At 43.7% G+C, this 21904-nt stretch overlaps 1 protein-coding gene across 4 annotated transcripts; it reads right to left on the reverse strand.

Annotated features, from left to right (window-relative positions):
* Positions 1–1500: 1500 nt before the first annotated feature.
* tax1bp1a (Tax1 (human T-cell leukemia virus type I) binding protein 1a) lies at positions 1501–21741 on the reverse strand. 4 transcript variants are annotated; one of them, XM_068710988.1, is made up of 17 exons: positions 21610–21741; positions 20111–20325; positions 16878–16980; positions 16117–16307; positions 15580–15735; positions 12313–12461; positions 11814–11904; positions 11507–11692; positions 11168–11419; positions 10867–11055; positions 10606–10678; positions 9381–9889; positions 6524–6610; positions 5165–5342; positions 4840–5048; positions 4039–4121; positions 1501–3066 (listed from the first exon to the last, which is right to left on the reverse strand). In XM_068710988.1, exons 2-17 carry the CDS (start codon positions 20297–20299, stop codon positions 2862–2864), a joined length of 2850 nt encoding a protein of 949 aa, XP_068567089.1. In that variant the 5' UTR covers positions 20300–20325; positions 21610–21741; the 3' UTR covers positions 1501–2861. The 4 variants fall into 4 exon arrangements, with proteins under 4 accessions (XP_068567089.1, XP_068567088.1, XP_068567091.1 ...); XM_068710987.1 differs by having other exon boundaries at positions 1501–3069; XM_068710990.1 differs by lacking the exon at positions 4039–4121 and having other exon boundaries at positions 2920–3066.
* Between the last annotated feature and the right edge of the window lie 163 nt (positions 21742–21904).

Here is a 21904-nt window from a genome sequence, read left to right on the forward strand (position 1 = left end):
CATCAACAGAATGTTCTCATGCATGCTTTCTGTGTCGTAAAGAGAGGAATAATGTGTGAGAGAAGATTTGTGTTTGAAAGAGATTATCACCTACAACCTGTCATTCTGTGTGTGTTGTAGACAAGAGCATTCCAGTTCATTGTGTGTGTGTGTGTGTGTGTGTGTGTGTGTGTGTGTGTGTGTGTGTGTGTGTGTGTGTGTGTGTGTGTGTTTTTTCAGCAGTATCCAAGTCATCAGCCTGTAGAGTGTTCCTGTATTCTGTGTGTTTCAGTGCTCTGGTCTGTCGTGTTGTGCGTGTGCCATGCCGCTGGTTGGACTCCTGTGGAGCAGGATGGCTAGCAGTGTTGCATTATGTTGTGTAGCGGTTAGCCAGCTTGTTGCCCCTTGACTGGGAATTCATCGTTCATTGCCTCTTAAGAAGAAAAAAAAAACAGAGCGTTGCAGTGCAGCCGCCGCGTGCCAACACACATCGTTTCATTAACATCGTTTCCCACATCGTGCACAAAGTTTTAAAATCTGCAGAATGCTCAAAAGAACGAGCTTTTGTTCTGTTCGTTGAAGTGACCTCTGACATGCACACACCCTCCTGTCCTCCAGGCTTATTTTCATAGACCTTTTGATACTTCATTTTCCACACTCTTTACATTTATTTCATTTATTTAGGGGGTTGAATAAGCTAATTATTTAACTCTCTAATTTCTTTCTAACATTCTGTACTGTACTTAAAATGCCTTTTTAACTAGTGTGCTACCTAACAATAAGCACAAGGTGAGATGAGGTAAGTAAGTGTGTGTGTGTGTGTGTGTGTGTGTGTGTGTGTGTGTGTGTGCGTGTGTGCGCCTGAAAGACATCCCATGTCTATTCTGAAGCACCAATAAGTGAACCAAGATCTCCCAAAATCTTGGTATTGGTTTCAAAGCGAGTCCGTGGACTTAACTACCCTGACAGTAACCCTGAGATAATGGTTCGCATGCGAATAGAAAAGCTTCATTCCTGCCTCTCAGCGTAGGGGAAGAGTTTCAGAGACAGACGGAGACTGTGAGTCTCTGTCAAACACTCGTAAAACCATCCCCGCTTCACAGACACCACAGTCACCATGGCAATAGTTTCAGCTTCACACAGGGTCCAATTGCAGTATTACACATATGGGAGAGGAGGAGGAGGAGCGGAGGCTGTGTGCAGGAGGAGGAGACGAGGGAGGGGGTTTCAATATACTGTGTACAGTGAATGTATTGTAACGTGTCTGTTGTCAAGTGCTTTTAAATTATATTTTCGTATGTACCGTGGAGACCAATGTTTCCTTTTTGTATGGGGGGACGACAGGTTCTGAGCAGAGTGACTTGTAAATGATGTCAAACTGTCTTTCTATATAAAAGAGAAGCTGCATAAATGTAAACAGGAAATAACTGAAAAAAATTAAAGTGTAAAACTCTGTAGCTTGGACTGATGGTCATTTCTTCCCATTTTTCAACCCAAATAGAAGAAGACGTTCCAGTTAAATGCATTAAGACAAGCTTACTTTATTCATAAAGATCTTTGCAGTACACACTTAAACCACCGTCCTGACATTCTCACATGAAAAAGAGACTGGACACATGGCATACACACACATTTGCCTTTGTGATTACTGGGCATGTGCAATTTTTAAAGCCTGAATACAACACTGTCAGAGGGTCACTTTGTAAATAGACAAGCGGTGATGTGGAGACACACATATAAATGACACTCACTCATGATTTGGACCTGCACATAAAGCAACAGATTTTTTTCTTCACAGTTGTAACGTTAAAACGTGGAATTACGTAACAACAAAAGTGTCTGTAACTTGGTGTCCTGCAGTCCGTTTGACAGTATCTCTGAGGAAATGAAGAGACCGGCCTTAGTTTTTTTTTTACCAACTGACCAAAGTAAAACATCATTGGTCTGTCATTCTTTCATAACTAAAAAGAAAATGAACAATGAGGGGAGGCAGAGTCACGACAGTAATTCACAGGTCTCTCCACAACTTATACTTATTTTCATATGTACAGTACATTCAGAATAAAGCCTTATTTAGTGCAGGTACATGAAAACGTAGTGCTGTTTTTGTTGAAACCATCTGACGTCTTACACGTACAGTAGTACTGTACTTTTGGGAGAAATCAAAGATCACTTCCCATTCAAGTCAAAAAAAAAAAAAAAAAGTTTTCCCCCCACACCACTCTTCAATTAAATACACACACTCGGATGACATCACATATTCAGATCTCACTCTGCATTTACACTTAAAAAAACAAACATTTTGTTATCCCTTCTGCCTTTCTAAGCTTTGAAACTTGTGGACAATTAAAAGATGAAGATGCCTCGGCTGCTTTATCACATGAGAATCTTACTCAATGTAAATAATATCCAGGAGAGACAAAGAACCATCGACATACTAAAATGCTTTCTCTTCAGAGACCTGGTTCAAGCTCCAGCTACAATTCACCCTTTCAGCCTGAGTAGCTGTACTTTTGTAGTTTTGAACACATAATGAATGCATGCACTACCAATGGTGCTTTAGTCCCTTTGAAGCAGAAAGATGAGCATAGAAATGATACAAAAGTAAAGGACCGTGGACCGTTAATGGTCCCTTTACCCATGGTGCATTAAGGTGAAAGCTACCCTACTTAATACCTTAAGTACCTTAAACCTTGGTGGAGCAGCCGCCACGGGACAATCTCTGCTTCCTGGACTACATTCTTTCTAACCTTTGTTAAAGATTGCAAAAAAGTGCTAATGATTGTATATTAACAAGACACCTTGACCCAATCAAAATGAACTAATAGCTGACGACACACATTTACCCATACGATGAGTCAGAATTCGGGTTTTCGCGCCCTTCATTCAATCTGCTCGAAGTTGAGCACGTGGCCGTCAAAGTGCGTGAGGACGTGCCTCTCGAAGAGCTGCTGCTGACAGTTGAGGGGGAACTGCTCGGAGCAGACGGGGCAGACCTTCCAGTGGCTTTCCACGTGCTGCTCGAAGCTGCGCTGCTCAAAGTGGGGGGGGAAGATCACCTCGCATAGCGGGCAGCGCTTGTGAACACTACTGGAGAGAGAGAAAAGGAGAGGGTGGTGGAGAGTTGGTTGAGATGTGTCCGTTTGGTTCGGATCCTATAAGTGTACACTGACTTTTCTCTGTATGTTATTCCGTTCAGTTAAAATGTAACTACGACTTCTTAAAACACCCTTAAATAAGACATTCTAAAATGATGGTTTCAGCTTTCACTCCGAAAGTTCACTTTTGAAACAGCTAGCTAGATTACATGTTGTATATGTATATGTACTGCATATTATACCCTACACAAACAGATGTAAAGACGACCAGTGGTGGGTTTTAGTTCATACTCAACGGACAAATAGGACAATAACGTTTGAAAAGAAAATGAACAAATGAATGTATTTTCATAGGATCTGTGTGGATGAAGATTCCACCCTCAGGGTACACATTGTGGTGTTTCTGCAGGATCAGTTGAACCGATATCGCGTGCTTCATGTTTACACGATTAGGCCTCTGAGATGCATTCCGGCTGGCTACGTGGTGACTCGAGAGACGATCAGGCAAATGCGCCTCAGTCGCACTCAAAGCCATTCAGAGGTTTCTCAGAGCTGTATTGAACTAAACAGGCGGAACATGTTCGCTTTATGTACATGTACTTCTCGCAGGATATTGAGGTATAGTATCTCTTTAATTCAGAAAAACAAAGCAGATTTTTATTGAATTATTGAGATAATAACGTTAACAGGGCAATTCTTTTTTTTTCTCAAGTGAATGCATTGAAGACTCTTTACTCCATAAAGTCAGCTAGCCACCCTGTGGGTCTGGCCAAACAGCAAGGGATTTAAATTCCTGTTTTAAGTATTTAAACATTAGCCTTGTTTGGCTCAACACTGGCACAGGGGTGGACTGTCCCTCTGGAAAAAATAAATCTTTCCCTAACCGCTCTTTGCTATCTGTGTTAATGGAATGTCTATTTATTCTAAAGTACTTTTATGTGTGTGGGTATAGGCACACTACCTGGAGTCAAAGCAGAAGCTGCCCCTGGCTTCTCTACGTCTACTGGACTGATGATCACAGGACGGCTGAGCCCCATCAGCAGCCTATGAAACACAAACGCACACAAAAGGATGGAAAGTAACGGCCATCTATTCGCTCCTCGAGCTGTATGCATATATGTGCTGTAATGTTTCTATTGTAACGGCAACCCACAGTAAACCTCGCTTGCCTCTAGTCAGTTTGCTCCCAAAACAACAAGAAGACATAATCTGACGGACACAAACTGATCTTCGGTCTGTCCCTTTGCAAAATCTCCCCTAATTACTCTCCAAGCCCTTGTTATCTTCGTCCCTCTTGAGCTCTGAGGGAGTGACGTTAATTAGAGCTCTATGCAAATTAGTTCATGGCTTCATCTTTTAAGGGCAAGCTACAATTCCCTTCATTCACTGAGGAGGAGGACTCCAGAGACGGAGAGAGAGGGATTAGCGTGACAGCAGTTCTTTGGATGCTGAAACACGACGGGAGAGTAAGACGGGCTTAGTCTGCCATGCATTTAAATTGCTTTAACATTTGGAGGAGGTGCTATAAAAGAATATCGAACATACCGCTGTATTGAGATCAAAATTATGCTGTGATCAATTGTTGTACTATAACTTTCAAACAAAAAAAACAGAAAACAATCATGTTTGCATAATCTGATGCATGTAAAACCTCAACCGATAAAGATTAATTCAAAATGAATTGGCTTGTTAATGAACGTCGTACCCGCCTGGGTTTTTGTGAGCGAGTTTCCATCCTGTGTTTGTGTTTGTGTGCACTTACGTTTCGTGGCTCCTCCGGTGGATGCTCCAGACTCTCGGGGGGGCTCGTGCTGCGGCAGGGCTGGATGCAGACCACCTCCCGGTCCCAGCCTGGTGCCCCGGGGCCCGGACTCGGGGGTGTGATCGGGGGTGCACAAGGAGAGGCACAGGGTGGGGCCTCAGGGGGAGGACGGGACATGTGCTCCGGAGAAAGCGCGACATCCACCCGGTCTAGAAAAACAGTAACACACGGAGGTGTTGTCAAAGAGCAGCAAAATAAAACGGAAGGAGAAAAGAGGGATGGAGAGTCGACGTGAAAGGTCTGTCAAAGTCTGACTTCCTCCCACCTCGTGTGCTGTCAGTGGAGTAAGGGTTGCCGTACTGCAACTCAGCAGGCCTGTGTGGGACCAGTGGTGGAGGAGAGGGGTCCTGAGGGTATGGCAGCGGGTAGCGCAGCACCATGGGCTGCCTGATCTCCGCACCGGCTTCCTGCTCTCTCTGCCTGGACGCGAAGCGCTGCAGCTCCTGAGTGGGAGACGGAGACAAACGTCACAGCATCTCTCGGGTATAAACTACATATTGTCAGCATGCCTTTTAAACTACTATTTCCTGTTACTCAGTAGTCTATGCTGTCCAGTTAAGCAATCACTCTGGAAACATACAAATAGGAAGCCAAACTACAAAAGATACCAAAGCACGAATGGGTCATACATCTTGCTCACATGCTTTCAAAATTAACTTTGTACAAACAATATATTTCACCATTACATTTTCATACCGTAGATGTGTTTTTTTATTATTTTATCTATACCTGTATGATGTCTATCTATATTTTTTATGTTTTCCTTTCACATTAAATCCTCTTACAGATCATTGATGTAAAACTCTCTGTTTGAAGAGAATAGCTACAAAGAAAGAAATTCAGTGAGAGACATTTTCACTGTCGGAACCACACGGGGATTAAATATTTTCAGCTCAGAGTTAAGTTTCCCTCTACATTGTTTCTGCCCTTTGTGATTATATATGAAGCAATAGCATTAGTACCCTACTCATTACTGTAATGGGTGTCAGACTCTGGCTCCCTCTGCTCCGGCTCTGCTGATGGAGGCGCTCGCCCTCTCCCGCTTTTACTTCCCTCCTTCCTCTCGCTAGTCCCCCCTTGACCTCCTTTCTTGATGACTTCATTAGTGCGCAGCTATCAGGTTTAACATTTAAACCAGGGTTGGGAAGGTGAAACAGACACGTCGCGTGGCATTTGCACTGTCTAATGGCACTGTACCAATGGGCGAGGAAGCAAGTATAGATGTATTAATTAGTGGGTAGTGGGGAGTAAGGAGAAGGGGAAGGAAAAGCCACAGGAATGAGTTCAGACACTGCATCCAGTTAATACGGATATAATCTCTATAAACAGATATATTTGTATTACCTGCATTCATGAGCTTATATCTGTTCATAGAGATGCACATAGACAGGGATGACAGCATGAAGCAACTGACCCTGCTACTTCCTGTCTGCAGACCGTGTCCGAGACTCCCTGATCTCATCAAAGTAGCGCTGCACACCTCGACCATGTTTGAATCGACTTACAGCTGCGATTCAGCTCTCTCTGCCATTAACACTAATAAAACCAAGTGTGGTTCCAGGCTTGCCGGTGAGCACCCACACATATGGGTGAGAGCGGCACTAACTCCATATAAAGCCCGTACCTCTTGTAGTTGCTCCTTGTCTCTGAGGGCCTGGGCGAGGTTTCGCTTCAGTTCTGTCACCTCGCTGGCTCGCTCTGCCATGTGCACCTACAGACGGGACACACACACACACACACACACACACACACACACACACACACACACACACACACACACACACACACACACACACAGGGAAAGAAAACGTAGTATGGCTATGGTTCATAAAAAATGTTCATTTCACTGTGTCTTTAAGGCGCCAACCATTTGCCTGTGACCTTTGTTGCATCATTCCCCATCTTTCTCCTCTGTCAGCTATAATGAAAGCATGAAATGCCCCCTAAACATAATAATAAAAACTGTCTGATTAGTGAAAATGAAAAAAAATCGTGACATAAGAGCACATCAGCTCAATTATTGTATCTCCGTACTGCTTCAACTAGTAGACAGGTAAGGAGTAGTTTGAATAATAAAATAAATAAAGCTGCAACTAACAATTACATTCATAATTTATTAATCTCACGATTCTTTTATAGAATAGTTAATTAATGGAGCCTCAGGCAGAATCTTCAAATGTCTTTCTGTCCAATAGTTCAAAACCCAAAGATATAAAATTTTAATATCACACAAGGCACCGATGTGCTGCGTATATTTACAACTGAAAAGCTGAACCTAGAGAACGTTTTGGCATTTAGGCTTAAAGAATAATTAAACATGATTAATCGAATATCCAAATAGTTGTTAGTTAATCATCTTTACATTGACTGATTGATACAGCTCCAAAAACAACGATCCAGCAGAAACGGTGACAGATTCCCTCATAGTTGATGGAAAGGAAACACCTCAACTTTAACGGCCCCGATACGATCCCTTATATTTCCACTCCATTTGTGTTAACGGACGAAGAGAATATCAGTAGGCAGGCATACACACAGGCAAGCAAGTGAACAAAAATATTTGGTCAGTTGACTTTTATTTAACCTGGAGCGGCGTCAAATGTGCGGTGATTACTGTAAAACACACAGTTAAAGCCACAGAAACGCGGCCTGCGTCCAGGGCAGTCTGGAGCAGACCAGGGGATCGCAGTAAATCTCTAACTTTCTAACTTTCTAACAGGACTGACCCTGTGGGATAGTTTACATGGCTAGATACCTGCTCTTCTCTCATTTCATCCCATCACAAATTTTCCAAATCCCCTCCTCTCCCCGCGGTTTCTCTTTCTGCTCCGTGTCCGTCTATCCTACTTTTTTCACTCCTAAATTCCGTTTGCTTTTTCGGCTTTCCCCCCGTCATTCTCTTTCATCTCCCTTTGTCCTCTCTCGCTCTCTCTCCCCCTCGTTCATGAATTTACTGCGCAGCATTAGAGGGTTAAGTTCAGGTGAAGGGATTCTGCAGCCGTGTATTTCTGCGCCCTCCCTCCTTCCCCTCCCCATCTATTCCTCCCCCACGGTCCATCCTCTGGGTGGCTGATGTAAACAGCCGTAAAGCATGGCGCTCTGCGGCTGCCTCTCTTGTCAGTCTCCGGGGCCATTAAGAGCGGCTCGAGGCCCGGGGCACTCGCCTCAGACAGGAGACTCTATCAAAGACAGGGGAGAGCCTTATTTACAGCGCCGATAAACACACACTCACTCAAGGAGATTAAATGCCAGTAGGTACTTTGGCAGACATTCGCACGCAAAATGCAACAGGCCCCACATCCACGCAATAAGCTCAAGTGGTTGTATTGAATCACACACACACACACACACACACACACACACACACACACACACACACACACATTGGCTCATGTGTGGCATGGAATAACCTGGTTGCTCTGGTTAATGCCTGCTCATGTAAACTGTTATGAACATTTGCTACTCTGTGACCAAGTGTAATTGTTGCTACTTCTCTCACTGTTAACACAACAGTCCAACAATTAGTTCATCTTTCCCAGTGCAACTAGCTACCAAACAACGATTAGCACTCTCCTTGAGTCAGCACTGGTACACGTTTAAAAGATTTGTCTCATAGTTGTTTGGCTTTATTGGAATATGTATACAGTGCTGTAACAATTACATTATTAATTAAACAGAAAATAATTGTTTCAGTAATTTAACAAGCAAAATTATGTAAAAACAAAAAAACTTTTTAACCTCTCAAATGTGAGAATTGCTGCTTTTCGGTTTTATATTATTGTAAATGTAATATCTTTGCTTTTTGCATGAATATAATAACCTACTTGACGATGTGCCCTTGGGCTCTGGGATTTTTTATGACGAGCATTTATTACTATTTTGGGAGATTTTATGGACTATGTCGAAATAAAATAATTGTAAGCTAACCAGTAATTAAAATAATCATAAGTCAAAGCACACATTTTGCAGAAAAGGAATTCACTCTCAGAACACTGTATTCATAACTATTGTGTTGCTTTTGGTTTACACAAAAAAATGTATTTATAAAATGAGATAGAAATATGTTTAAAGACACGTAGTAATAAGAGTAAACTTTATAATGATGGTCCATTATGACTGGATCACAACCTCACAAGTTAATTTTCTTTGTGTGTGTAACTACACCCAGTGATAAAAAAAGAAATCAAAACTAAATGGACTGGCAAATTGAATTTTGAAAGGGGAGGATAGGGTTTACAAAACCCTCTGGTGTAATAAAAATGGAGTTACTGTGTGTGCAATGAGGATATGATGAATATAACAGGTTTGTGCGCCCATCTACTCTGGAGCATGCTTGTTGTTTTAACATATATTTACAAATGGAATGTTTTGTTGAGTGCACTTTGGTGGTACTTAAGGGCTTGTACACAACCTCTGAGCATTGGGAGAGTACTGATCCCTTATATTGTTTACATGTGTGTGTGTGTGTGTGTGTGTCTCACTCTGAATCGTTCTTCCTCGTTGGCCAGCCGTTGTTTGAGCGTCTCGTTGATCGCACACTGCTGCCTCCACTTCTCCTCCATCATCGCCAGCTCCTCCTCCACCGAGCGCGTCTGCGCCTTCTCTGCTTCCCCCATGCGCCTCCCCTCCACCTCCGGCAGCACCTGGTGCTCCGCAGCATGCCTCACGTCCTCGGCCTTCCCTGCCGGTTCCGCCTCGCTGCTCTCGTCGGCACTCTGCCTCTCGTTGTCCACCTCCACCCAGCTCGTCATCCTCAGGCTCTCCTCTGGCAGACTGTCCTTCTTCTCCTCTATTTCTTTCTCCCTTTCCTCCCCTTGGATGGCTTCAACCTCGGCCTCCACCTCGGTCCTCTCCTTTGGCATTTTCTCTCTCTGCCTTTCTCCCCTCTCAATGCTGATGTACGCATCAGTGTGTGTGGATTCCCTGTTACTAAGTTCTGGTGTTATTGTCATCTCAGCGGCTTGTTGTAGGACTGCAGCGGCTATGTTTCCTGTAGAAACACACAACGTTGCAGTAGAACAAAGATGATACATAGCCAGCAGGACAGTCTTTGATTCAAGTATTAACTCTTGAACAGAAGTGATAATTATGGATATTTCAATACAAAAAACACTGTAATTAACATATTTTGTGAAATCACTCTCCGCCACGTAGACTCGTCTACTTTTAATTTACTTCCGAAATTTCCAAGAAAGATTTTTGAAAATTTCCCGAGAATCTGCCTCAACTTGTTGTTGTTAGATTGCAGTTTGTCTCAGTGAAGACAGCAGCAGTAATAGCATAGTGAGAGAAAAACATTTTGTCCAGTCAAGCACAGTGAGTCACACCCCTGCACTTACTTTTCTTTATGCCATGTGATTGCAAAGGATTACTTGTGATGATTGATCACACTGTCGTGGAACGTCTTGTATTTCTACCTTTTAATTACTTTTTCAAAGACAAAACGCAATCAGAAAAACAAAACAAACGAACAAATAAATCTCTATATTCTGTTGGTGTCAACGCTTGGACAGTTATGCGTGGCAATAAGTGAAGTACAGCACATCGTCAAACAAGAAAATGGATATGCAATGTGCATTTCTATGAGACTTTTTTCTGGATTCATTTGTTTCGCATAAGTTGTTGTTGACAAAAATGTAACCATAGTATACTTAAAATATACCATCATGCATGTATATATACTTTTGCACTTGAAGGTGTGTGTACCTGCCGTCGGTGACTCTGGACTCGGGGTCAGTGGCTCCTGTGTTGTCTCAGTGGATGCATTTCTCTTTGGCTCCTGCAAAAAATAAAAAAACACACACACACACACACACACACACACACACACACACACACACACACACACACACACACACAACAAGAACAATGTGTTAACAAAATATAATTGCTACTGCTTTAGGCATAAACTGACATGGGTGTAATATGTCTTGTCATATGAGCTTTACTGTACAGTACTGTGTGTACCTGGGACTCAGTTGTATTCAGTTTGGCCACCTGCCTTCGGAGGCGCTGACACTCCCGGTACTTCTCCTTGTAGTGCTCAGCGGCCATGTGAAGACGCAGCTTCAGCTCCTCCACCTCTCTCTGCAGCTCCGCCTCTGCCTCTGACACCACCATCATGCTGGGTGTCATCTCCCCACTGGTCCCAACACCCTGGGAGAGAGAAGGAAATTTTGGAGGACATTTTGAAAAAAACCTTTTCCATGGCCTGCTTCAGAATTCCCTCTGCTCTTGCCGAACATTGCGCAGAAAGTGAAACACTGACCACTTCCTTCTGCGCAGTGCTCCTCATGCGGTCTAGCTGGCTCTCCATGCGCTGGCACTCGGCCTGAGCATCGGCTAGACTGGCACGGAGCTTGTCAGCTTCCAAGCGGGCGCGGTACAGCTCGGTCATCGTGTGGTCACGGGCGCTGGCTGAGTCGCGGAGCTCTGAGGCCAGCAGGGAGGCCTGCTGCCGGGACGCCTGAAGTTGCTCCTCTGCCTGACGCAGCTGCTCACGCACACGGGCCAGATCTGCCTATAAAGACATGTAGACGGACCATATATGTGTCTAGATGAACTGATTTTACCATACAGACACATACGGGTGTACAACCACTGCTACCTTGTCAGCCTTGTGTGCCAGCAGCTCTTTCTCCAGGCTGTCCCGCTGGGCCACGCAGAGCCGGAGCCTGTCCAGCTCCTCCTGGAACTGAGCGATGGTCACCTCCCGGTTCAGCTCCACCGCCTTCAGCATCTGCAGCTCCGCACTCAGCTTAGTGTTCTCCAGCTCGGTGCTGCGCAGGTGGGCCTGCACATGGGATAAAAAAAATAAATGCAAAGGTCAGAATAAAGACTCAAACCGGCTCTGTTCGTTCAAAATGCACCTTTTCTTTTATCCAGCCTTTGAGCTATGAAGAGCTTCCTCCCACCTTGTAAAGGTCTCTCTCATCCTTCTCATTCTTCAGCTGGCTCTCCAGACCGTCTCTCTCTGCTGTCAGTTTCTTCAGACGGTCACGCAGGCTGTGAAAAATAATCAACACGTTTTGTACAGCTATCACCCTCAAACCAACCCACCGGCATCATTGTATTACACTCATTATCTGTTCAATGGCACTATGGTACTATGTGTGTACATAGGTTGTCAAATTATCAACGACAACCCACAAGTTTTGCATGGTGACCTCCCACTGATCATCTCAGGGGATTGAGAAATACATTTTACTTTGACAGGCAGGAGTTATTTTTTTAGGCAATGGTTTGTGCTTTGCGATATTTTGTTCACACAATGTAGACAAGTGGAATGATGAAGATGTTGAGGAAGCAGAAGGCTGGCAACTCCTCCTCAAAGTTATTCACACAGTCACATCCTCAAAGAAAGCGGATGACTTTTGGATGACTGATGGTCATGTGTTAGCATTCTCCACACACCAATCCAGCTCCGTCTCCTTTTGCAGGCCTCTCTGGGTGACTCCGAGCAGGTCCTCCTCCAGCTGGCGGACCCGATCCGTGGCCTCTGACAGCCTCCGCCTCACGTCCTCCCTCTCTTCTGACAGGCCCTGCGACGAGCGCAGCAGCTCCTGCGGGACAGAGAGGCAGCTGTGGATCACGGTGACAGGAGCTACAGCCAATCACAGCGGCTAATTCAGCAGGCTGAACTTGGCAGAGGAGAATGAATGCTGAACAAAGACAGGAACTTGTGCAATACTTATGATCAATCACAGATGGTGGCATTGCATGGGATGTACTACGGTCATGTTGCATATATAGTATGTTGCATATGCCGTATTTGGGTTTTTATATGTTTTTATGCACATTGTATTTATCATTTGTACCTACACTCAGTTGCCACTTTATTAGGTACACCCATATAAAACTAAAGCAGTCTACTCCTTTAAAAATCCTGCCCTCATGAAGGTTAGAATGTTTCGTTTTGGTTTAAAATGTTTAAGATTTTCCGCTACCGGAATATTTTTGCACAAATATATTTGACAAATATTTGCAAAACTTCATGTATATGGTCAAAGGTATTGTAATGCATATCTTTGTTTTCAAATCTTGTTTTGATTACATTTGTTTTATTTCATTTTAAATAGTTATTTTACCGTTCCTTACCTCTATAGCCTGTTCCTAGTGCAGCTGTGACACTCTTACCTTATCTCAGATCTCTAGTTACACACGATGACTGACGTGAGCCCTTTGATGGACTTACTCTCAAGTTATTGTTCAATTGTAGCATCCTGAAAGCATGCAGGACCAACCTGTCTAGTATCAGTGAATTCCTTAAAACAAATTCCTGGTGAAGCACAACAGATCTTATAAAGTTTGTCCTCCCGGTGTGGAAATGCCTTGTTTGAACTTGCTGCTAATCAGCAGTGAAGGATGCTAAATCATCCATTGCTAATATTGGTTGTGACAGAACAACATTCCTCTGAACACACCTTCCTTTCTATGTCATATGCTCACACACACCCACTCACTCACGCACGCAAACACACACACACACACACACACACACACACACACACACACACACACGGTTACAGAAAGATGAACGCAAAGCTGCACATTCAAGGACATATGGAGACAGACGGATAGCAGAGAGTACAGCCATCAATCCACACCTGCACACACCAATGCATACTCAGGCCTGTCTCCCTCTGGGCAAGGCTCTGCGTAGATTACTGTATGATTTTTACAGCTGGCGTTCGGGAAGCACTTTAGCAGTGCATAAAGACCATATAAAAAGTGTACTCGTAAAATTAGCAGCCACAAAATATGTACTTATGTTTTCATGTTAAACTCAGGATATTTTCATCAGCGTGGCACGAGTTAACGCACCTACTGTAAATGTAAAAGAGACACACACCCCACACAAGTCGTATATCTACAGATGAACATGCCTGTTGAATGAAAAGCAGCACGGTAATAACGGTGTGTGTGTGTGTGTGTGTGTGTGTGTATTACCAAGTCATTTATGGCGATTTTGTCCTTCGTAAAAAGAGCAGCAGACTAACTCAAAGCAGGCTGCTCCTACTCTAAGCCAAGACCGGAGAGCTGCACTAGGGGGCGATAAGAGACTGGATTCAAACTCACAAACCTCTTGGCAAGTTTCAGTGTTTCGCCTCTCCCTCCTTCTACCACCTCCCCCTCTCTCTGCTTTCCATGAGTTGACTGGTTTTAGGTGTGTGTCTGTGTGTGCCAAGATACTGCTTATCATATGAGCAACTCGTAAATTACAAAATCTGAAACCTGACTCATCCTGGTAAGTGACTGAATGGGGAGGGAATAGAGTATAAAGTAGATGACATGGAGGTAGAGGTTAACTTGATTTCTGATCAATGTTCCCACATGTGTTTTTATTTACCTTGCTTCAGCAAAATAAAAAAAATATTCAAATGCCAACAAAACAACCCTGAAATGAAAAAGAAATTGGGAGAAAGACAGTCAGGGACAGACGGACAGAGAGACAGACAGGGAGAAAATAGACAGTGAGAAACAGTGGCCACTGAATCGCGTGACTGAGTAGTGTTTGTCCCTGAGGCTGGGCAGGGCTCTTTTTTCAGGCAGGCGGTTTTGCGGACTACCCTCCTCTCATTCCACACACAGACTAAAAGGGTTTGCAAGCGGGTGGCATAATGAGTGTGTTTGTGTTTGTGTGTGTGCGTGCTCTTGTGTGATTGCACATTAGAGGGGCCCTGTGGTGTGGAACCTGAATGCGAGTGTGAGAGTGAAGGGGGGGGGGGGCAGTTGGTGTTTGCACATGAGCGAGCGTGCTTGTGTGTGTGTGTGTGTGTGTGTGTGTGTGTGTGTGTGTGTGTGTGTGTGTGTGTGTGTGTGTGTTTGTGTGTGTTTGACGTCATGTTTGTTCACTCTGCGGTCGCGATGGCATCGTCCCTGACGCCAGATGCCCAGGAAAACGGCGTCCCAATTCCGTTCTGGCCCACTGAGTCAGGTCGTTAAAGAGGGAGAGAAACACACACACACACACACACACACACACACACACACACACACACACACACACACACACACACACACACACACACACACACGCTGCCGCTTTTTGTGTGTCTCTCAAACATGGACACAGATTATTCATAAATTCAGGTCTTTGAAGTTTTCAGACCTGTGATCACTGGCGAGGAACTGGCTCCACACACATATGCAAATAGGGACAGTGTGCCTATGTACACACTTACAGACAAATAAAACACACCGAAACTCTCAATGATGTTGTCAGAGCCCGTTTTATGGTTATTTAATCTGTCTATAGAATTTTTTTTCATTTTTTTTGCCTTGAGCAATCATTTTTGTATCTTTTAAGGTTGACTAGATGATGATCTCCTCTGGTATAAGGAGCGGTTGGACAGAGTTTACTCGAGCAGGCACCTAGAAATGGGAACGGAAGTCTTTGACCTCCGAACTCTGAAATGTTTTGTTTGTTAAAAGAGAAGACAAATATCCTCACATGAAGGCGACTGTTTCTGCGACTGTGGCACTGTGATTTGGACAGTTTCGCATGTGAGAAAGAAATTGTTTAAAAGAAGTGTAAAGGACAAAAAAGTTAATCTCAACGTTGCACAAATATGTTTTGATTAGTAATAATAAACCTCGATTCAATTATATAAATGTATTCACAAACTATATCTGCTACATCTACACTACTGTGCGATGTGTGCCGTCACTCTTTCTGACCTGGTTGTGTGTCCGCAGCAAGCTGCACGTCTCCCTCTCCTGCTCCCTCTCCCTGGCCAGTCGTTTCTGCTCCTCCTGCAGCTGCCGTTTCTCCTCCTGAAGGAGGCGCATGGCCTTCAGCAGCTCCCTGCGCTCCTGCTGCGCCTCCTCCACATGCTGCCAGGCGGGAGGGAAGTTAAGCGTAAAGAGAGAGAGAGAGAGAGAGAGAGAGAGAGAGAGAGAGAGAGAGAGAGAGAGAGAGAGAGAGAGAGAGAGAGAGAGAGAGAGAGAGAGAGGTGAGGGTGGCACCTGATTCTTGAAGATTTGGGTTGCTTAAGTCACTTCGTCTTGTTCTTTTAATGCCCCCATCTTGGGACAGTTAAAAGTCATTTTGAAAACACTGGAAAAATGTTGTAAGATGCCTAATTGTTCAGAGTTTTATATAAAAAAGGAGGATTAACTTTCCACAGTCAGGTACAGAACAGAACCTCTGGATCCTATTATCTTCCTGTAGGACTATTACATGGGGGCCATGACCCGGGTCTTTATCTCGCATACCTCTAGAAGGCCGGTCTTGGTGGTGACAACCAGAATGTCCGAGTTGCTGTCGTCCTCGGTAACAGTCAGAAGCTCCTCTGTGGGTGTGGCTGACCTGAACTGGAAGGGCGTACTGGCTCCTCTGATGTCACCAACATGTGTGACATAGCAAAACTGGTAGAACTCTCCGTCAGATTTAGGAACATAATAACCTACAAAGAGATAAAAGAGGGTGTGATCTATTTTAGTTTTTCATTGGACTTAATAGTCATTGAATCAGGTAGTATACAAGATACTACACTGCATAAAAACAAGCCGGGCACCTTTCGCACTGCATGGCAGCATGTCAATTTATCAAAAAACATTCAATATTTCCATAGGTGACACATTACTTAAATGGGCTTATATTTCAGGCAGCCCTTTGCTACACTGGGAGCTCACTGCAGTGCACCGGGGACATGTTAGGCTTGGTGCTCAGGGACGGAGGAGCAAGTACAGAACATCCGGCAGCCAACCGGTTTTACTGACTACCGACACACCACAGCACGCTCTCATATTTTCACTGTGTAATATCTGACCGTTCCAGGCCCAGTAAAACCAGTTTGCAGGCCCTCAACCTGTGTATGTATGTGTGTGTGGTTTGAGTGGTGCTCAGGTCCCAGGCCGCCGCTTGCGGTTGTGTTCCCTTATTAAATAAAAGTGTTGGTTTTTATACATGCCGTAAAATGAAAGGAGTTGCTTTGGAATATCCCAGGTCTGAGTGAGTGAGTGAGTGAGTGTACCTTGAAACACCACAGTCCTGTGCACAGTACTTCCTGGTTCGTAGTTTTCAGGCATAGGAGACCAAAGGAAGGTGTAGTAATCTCTGGCTGTGTTCCAACCCACCTAAGGATGTAAACAGCAACCAAAATGTTGATCCAACGTTTAAATCTATCCTATGTTGCAAAGAAATTATGAATTTCATTTTTCTCATTATCTTTTTATAGCCAGATGACCCTTTGCCATTTCTTTATTATTAGACTGTCAAAAACACAGTGAATGAAGAAAGCTGTGATTACAGACAATGTTCAAGGCAAGAATGGAAACATTTAAAACCGTGCCCCCTCACTCTTCCACACACCTCCTCCTCCTCCTCCTCTTCTCTCACTCCCCTCAGTTCCTTCCCCTTTTGGGCTCACAAAAAAGAGGGGCAGTGGAGGTGTGAGAATGGGGTGGGAGAGCAGGGGTGTGCGTGGCTTTGAATGCGTGTACACATGCGCAGACTCGTGAAACGGCAGAGAACAACCAATGTGGAAATGAGAAGGAGGGGGGGAGGGGTCGAAGAAAAGGTGAAAATTTTACACAAAATGGCAAAGGAGATGTAATTCAGTGGATTTCATGTGTTGTTAGGTGACAGATGATGAAAGAGAGTTGTGAACATCATAACTCAGGTCCTGCGTTGTAAATATGTCGCGCAAAAACCACAAAAAACCTCTCCCTGTCTGGGCCGCTTTCGCACAAACACACACCTCGTTTCAACTCACATGTGGGATACATGTTTGTGATGTTACATAACTGCCCTTCAGCTGTGGAGAACTCAACCACCTGGGGCTCTTTGGGACGTTTTCTTTCTTTCTTTTACATGTTTAAAATGGAGAAATGTTTCTCCTTTGGACAGCTGCCATAAAGCAATCACATAATACTACAGTTTAGGGAGTTGGTTGACAACGATATAATGGAAATTACAGGATGGAACACTGGGTGGGACTGAATATTTTTTTAACCATGTTCAAATAAAAAACATTTCTGCAGGTAAATACTTAAATAAACAATTAATCAATCAATTAATCTAAGGGGGGAAAATATGGAATAGGCCAATACCTAACAACAGTAAATCAACCGAGTTCCTCAAAACATCTGTCAAAATGTAGATAATGCTGTTGCATAAAACATAATTGCAGTGTGTGCCTTATCAAACCATTACACTCAGTATAACGTCATTCCAAACAAATGGTAATTGTCGGTGTGGACTCCCGGGCCAAGTGCATTCTTTCCACATCCAGCAGAATCTCGGTGAGAGGCTGGGCTGCTGCGATGGACACCTGCCAGGTCTGCTTGTGTGCTCACGTGTGTTTGCTTAAGACAGAACAGACATAAATTTTTGCTAATTGCAGAGTGAAGTTGACTGACGTTTTGTTCGGTATGGTGACATTCCAACACAGGAGTGATGTTATAAAATAATCACAGGCAAAGCAGCTATCAATCACTCAGCCAAGGTGCGAGGGAACAGTACGATGACACTTTAATTATACACTCACACAACGGGTTTCTCCCGGCAGACCCAACAAACATGCCACAACCGAAAACCTCCAAAGGGCTTTTTAGGGAGTTGTGTATGTGTGTGTGCATGTGTGTTTAAAACCCAAAGTTAACAGAGCTTTCACTGGACAACAAATATGTTGAATTTATCATATACGGCACAATTAGTCATCATGCTAGGAAACAAAAGAAAAACTTTACACTGTTGATGTTTACTGTGTGTACACTGCATGTTTGAGCGCACCACCATCTAGGAGCTGCTTTGGTCTTTATTATTGTACTGTGGACATCTTCTGCCACTAGGGGGTGTCTGTGCACAACTCAAATGAACAGCGCCTGTCTGTGCAGTCTGAGTCATCCTCATAGAGAGTCAGCTTTATTGCTCAGTCTCATCCTCTGAAACAGGTAACACCTACAGATGTGAAAGGTAAGAGAGGGGGAGAAAATGCTCTCTCCTTGAGTCATCTCTGCACAAAGGTATTGCCTCTGGGGGGGCAAAAAGACTGACATGACAGAATTCCATCAATGTTGATCGTTGGTACACAGTGGGACAGCCAAATGTAATCAATCATTTTTTGTTTTAAATCCGTCAACCTGTTGATTTTGACATTAGAGTTCCCAAACATCCTAACTTTAAGCCAAAACATAAGATTTATTGGCAGTTGTTTGGACAATGCACAAGTTAATTTCCTGTTGTCGTCACATGGGATGATTAATATTTGTAAAAGCACACAGAAATACTGATCTCTTGATACACACTGAGGAGAAAAAGGGGAAATAATCATGAGCTGAATAGTTCAACATATATATATATATATATACACAAACTCATGGCCAAGATTTTTCCAGAATTAAATAGATAGTTCTAAATAGATAGATCTATGAACACACAAAAAGACAGACGTGTACGTCAAAAGGATTAAAGAAGCGTGGTCTGTGAGCACCATCAAACAGGTTTCATTAGCGTGAATTACAATTAAATTTTCCAAATTTACTTTTTTTTTTCCATATAAACACGCCGTCTTTATTCCTTTTTAACTGAGCTGGTGGATTTGAAGTCAAGTTCTTAAACAACAATAAAATGTTTGTCTTTTGACTTTACGAGACATTAAGTTTCCTAGTTCGCATTTCCTGTTAATTATGTGTGAGATTTGATGGCCTTGATAAAAGAGCGGAGGAGGAGGTCGGTTACTAGGAAGCAGAAGGAAAAACTGATGGAAAGACAGAGGGGAGCGAACAAGTGAAGTGGGGGGAAAAACAGGTCCTAATAAGAATCAGAGTGGTTCATAAAGAGCACCAAATGTTTGCCCCCCAGTGAGACCTACTGCAACCAGCCCACCATGTACACTCTTCCTCTTTCCGTGAGCAGAACAACCACACCAAAGCTTGTGGTGAGGTTTTAGGCATGTAGTGAAGAGGTGAACCATTAGTGTCAAGGCGGATGTATGTGTTAATATAGCAGCTGCAAACCTACGGCCAATTAATAAAACCGTAACACATAATCCATCTAAGAAACACTCTGGTAATGGGCTGGGAATAGTTCCAATCTCTAAATATCTTCTTTGTAACATAAATGATTCAGATAAATAAAAGGCTGGTTCTTAATTGATTATGTTTCACTATGTCTTTGAAGCATGGTGAGAGTAAAAGCCGCTGTGGTGTGTGTGTGTGTGTGTGTGTGTGTGTGTGTGTGTGTGTGTCTGTGTGTGTGACATACCTTGAAGATGCCCACCCAGTCTTTGGGGTTGGGAGTGATGTATGGGGTCAGGGTGTAGCGACACTCCAGGGGCGCCTGGGGCAGGAAACTCTTCCCCACGTTCTGGAAGATGACGTGGGCAAAGTTGGACATTTCCATCATGCTGACGCTGCTGCCCGGCGACGAGTCCACCACCTGGAACGATGACATTGTGTCCTGTTGGTCACTTCATTTGTCTGTAAGACAAAAAAAAGAGCAGAGCACAGAGAAGCTGAGCATCACAGTAGAGTGAAAGTCACACTTTCAGTCAAACACACGCACAACAAAAAGACAAATCAAGTACAAATGTAGTCAAAGAGCAGGCTTCCAGTGGCAAGATCTCTAGCATGAGTTCCCACACATTCTCAGACAATATATGGATTAAGTAAAAGACCAAGCAGAAGTGTAGCACATGTGCACAGCATGCACCAATTCAGTGCCGGGGTATTTACCGTATTCCTCTCTAAAAGAGGGGGTCATGTGCTGTACTGACTATAAAAGCCCTCTGAGGCAACTCTGTGATTTCGGGCGTTGAAATTGATCTGACTTTATTTAAAATAATCACAGGACCTCAGTGTCCGTCTTAAAAGAGCAAAACCTACAGCCAATTGTGTTGCAATATTTCATGTCATGTATGACATTTACTACACAAAGACAACTTGTGTTCCATTACTTGCCTTTAGTGCTGTCACCCATGCAACTGGTGCAGTGTCCTTAAATGACACCAAAGCCTGAGAAGAAGCGCTATCTTAGGGGCAAACATGAGGATATAAAACAGATGAGTACATATTCTAATTTGCATTACAGTTTCACCTCTGGTGGAGTATTTTTATTGTGTGGTATTGTACCTTAACTTAAGAGGGAAATACATGATTTTACTTGTCAATTTTTTGTCGTAGTAGTGAGAAAGAACTGCTATGAAAACAGTGGTATAATGTGTCTTCTGTGGCTCTGGATGAGCTGACTTTTAACTGAGCAAATTGAGCCCACAGAGCATGTAGGGATGGTCGAGGAGGAGCAGGTGAGGATGTGCAGCTGCTTGCAAGTGATGCACCCACTTCATCCGTTCACCTTTTACAGGGGATGATAGTACAGCTAACACAACAGACCTCTCTATCACTACATTTCCATTCAACCCAACTCCCGACGAAGACAAATGAAAGTAAAAGTGACCAAGTCATAACAGATTCTCTGTTCAGCTAACCAGCTAAAAATAACACAACAGCCACAGTGGAAAAACACTCATTTGCTGACTCATCATCTTACGCACAGCTATGCCACATTAAGCCGTCTACCTCGGTTAGTCATGATAATCTTATTTACGATGGCTAGGCAGCTAACATTAGCTTGAGAACAGGCCATGTCGTGTCAAGTCACCAGCTAGCTGAACAGGATCCTCGTCGGTGAGCTAGCTTGCTGACACACACGAGAACACGAACATTGCACGGCGTGCATTTAACGTGAAATTAAAAAAAGAGTACCTTTTTTCATATGAATTCCACTTGCAAAAACAGAGGGGATTTCTGCCGGACAGGCCGATGTTTTTGCCACTGTCCCCCGTTGTTGACAAAGCTCTGACGATGATGCGTCTCTTCCTGAAGGAGCAGATGATGCTGAACTTCCGGGATGCTGAGCAGCGTGATGCTGAGGATGCGAAAGGAGGAGAGACGACTGGAGAGAACTCAAATAATTACTTAACTTACTTAAAACAGTTGATTAATCATCTTCCCTTGCTTTTTATCCCTTCTGACTTGCAACAACACCACACAATATAAT

This window comes from Cebidichthys violaceus, unplaced genomic scaffold (genome assembly GCF_023349555.1).
Source record: "Cebidichthys violaceus isolate CVI_PGR_0920_01 unplaced genomic scaffold, fCebVio1.0.p SCAF_16, whole genome shotgun sequence".
Lineage (NCBI taxonomy): Eukaryota > Metazoa > Chordata > Actinopteri > Perciformes > Stichaeidae > Cebidichthys > Cebidichthys violaceus.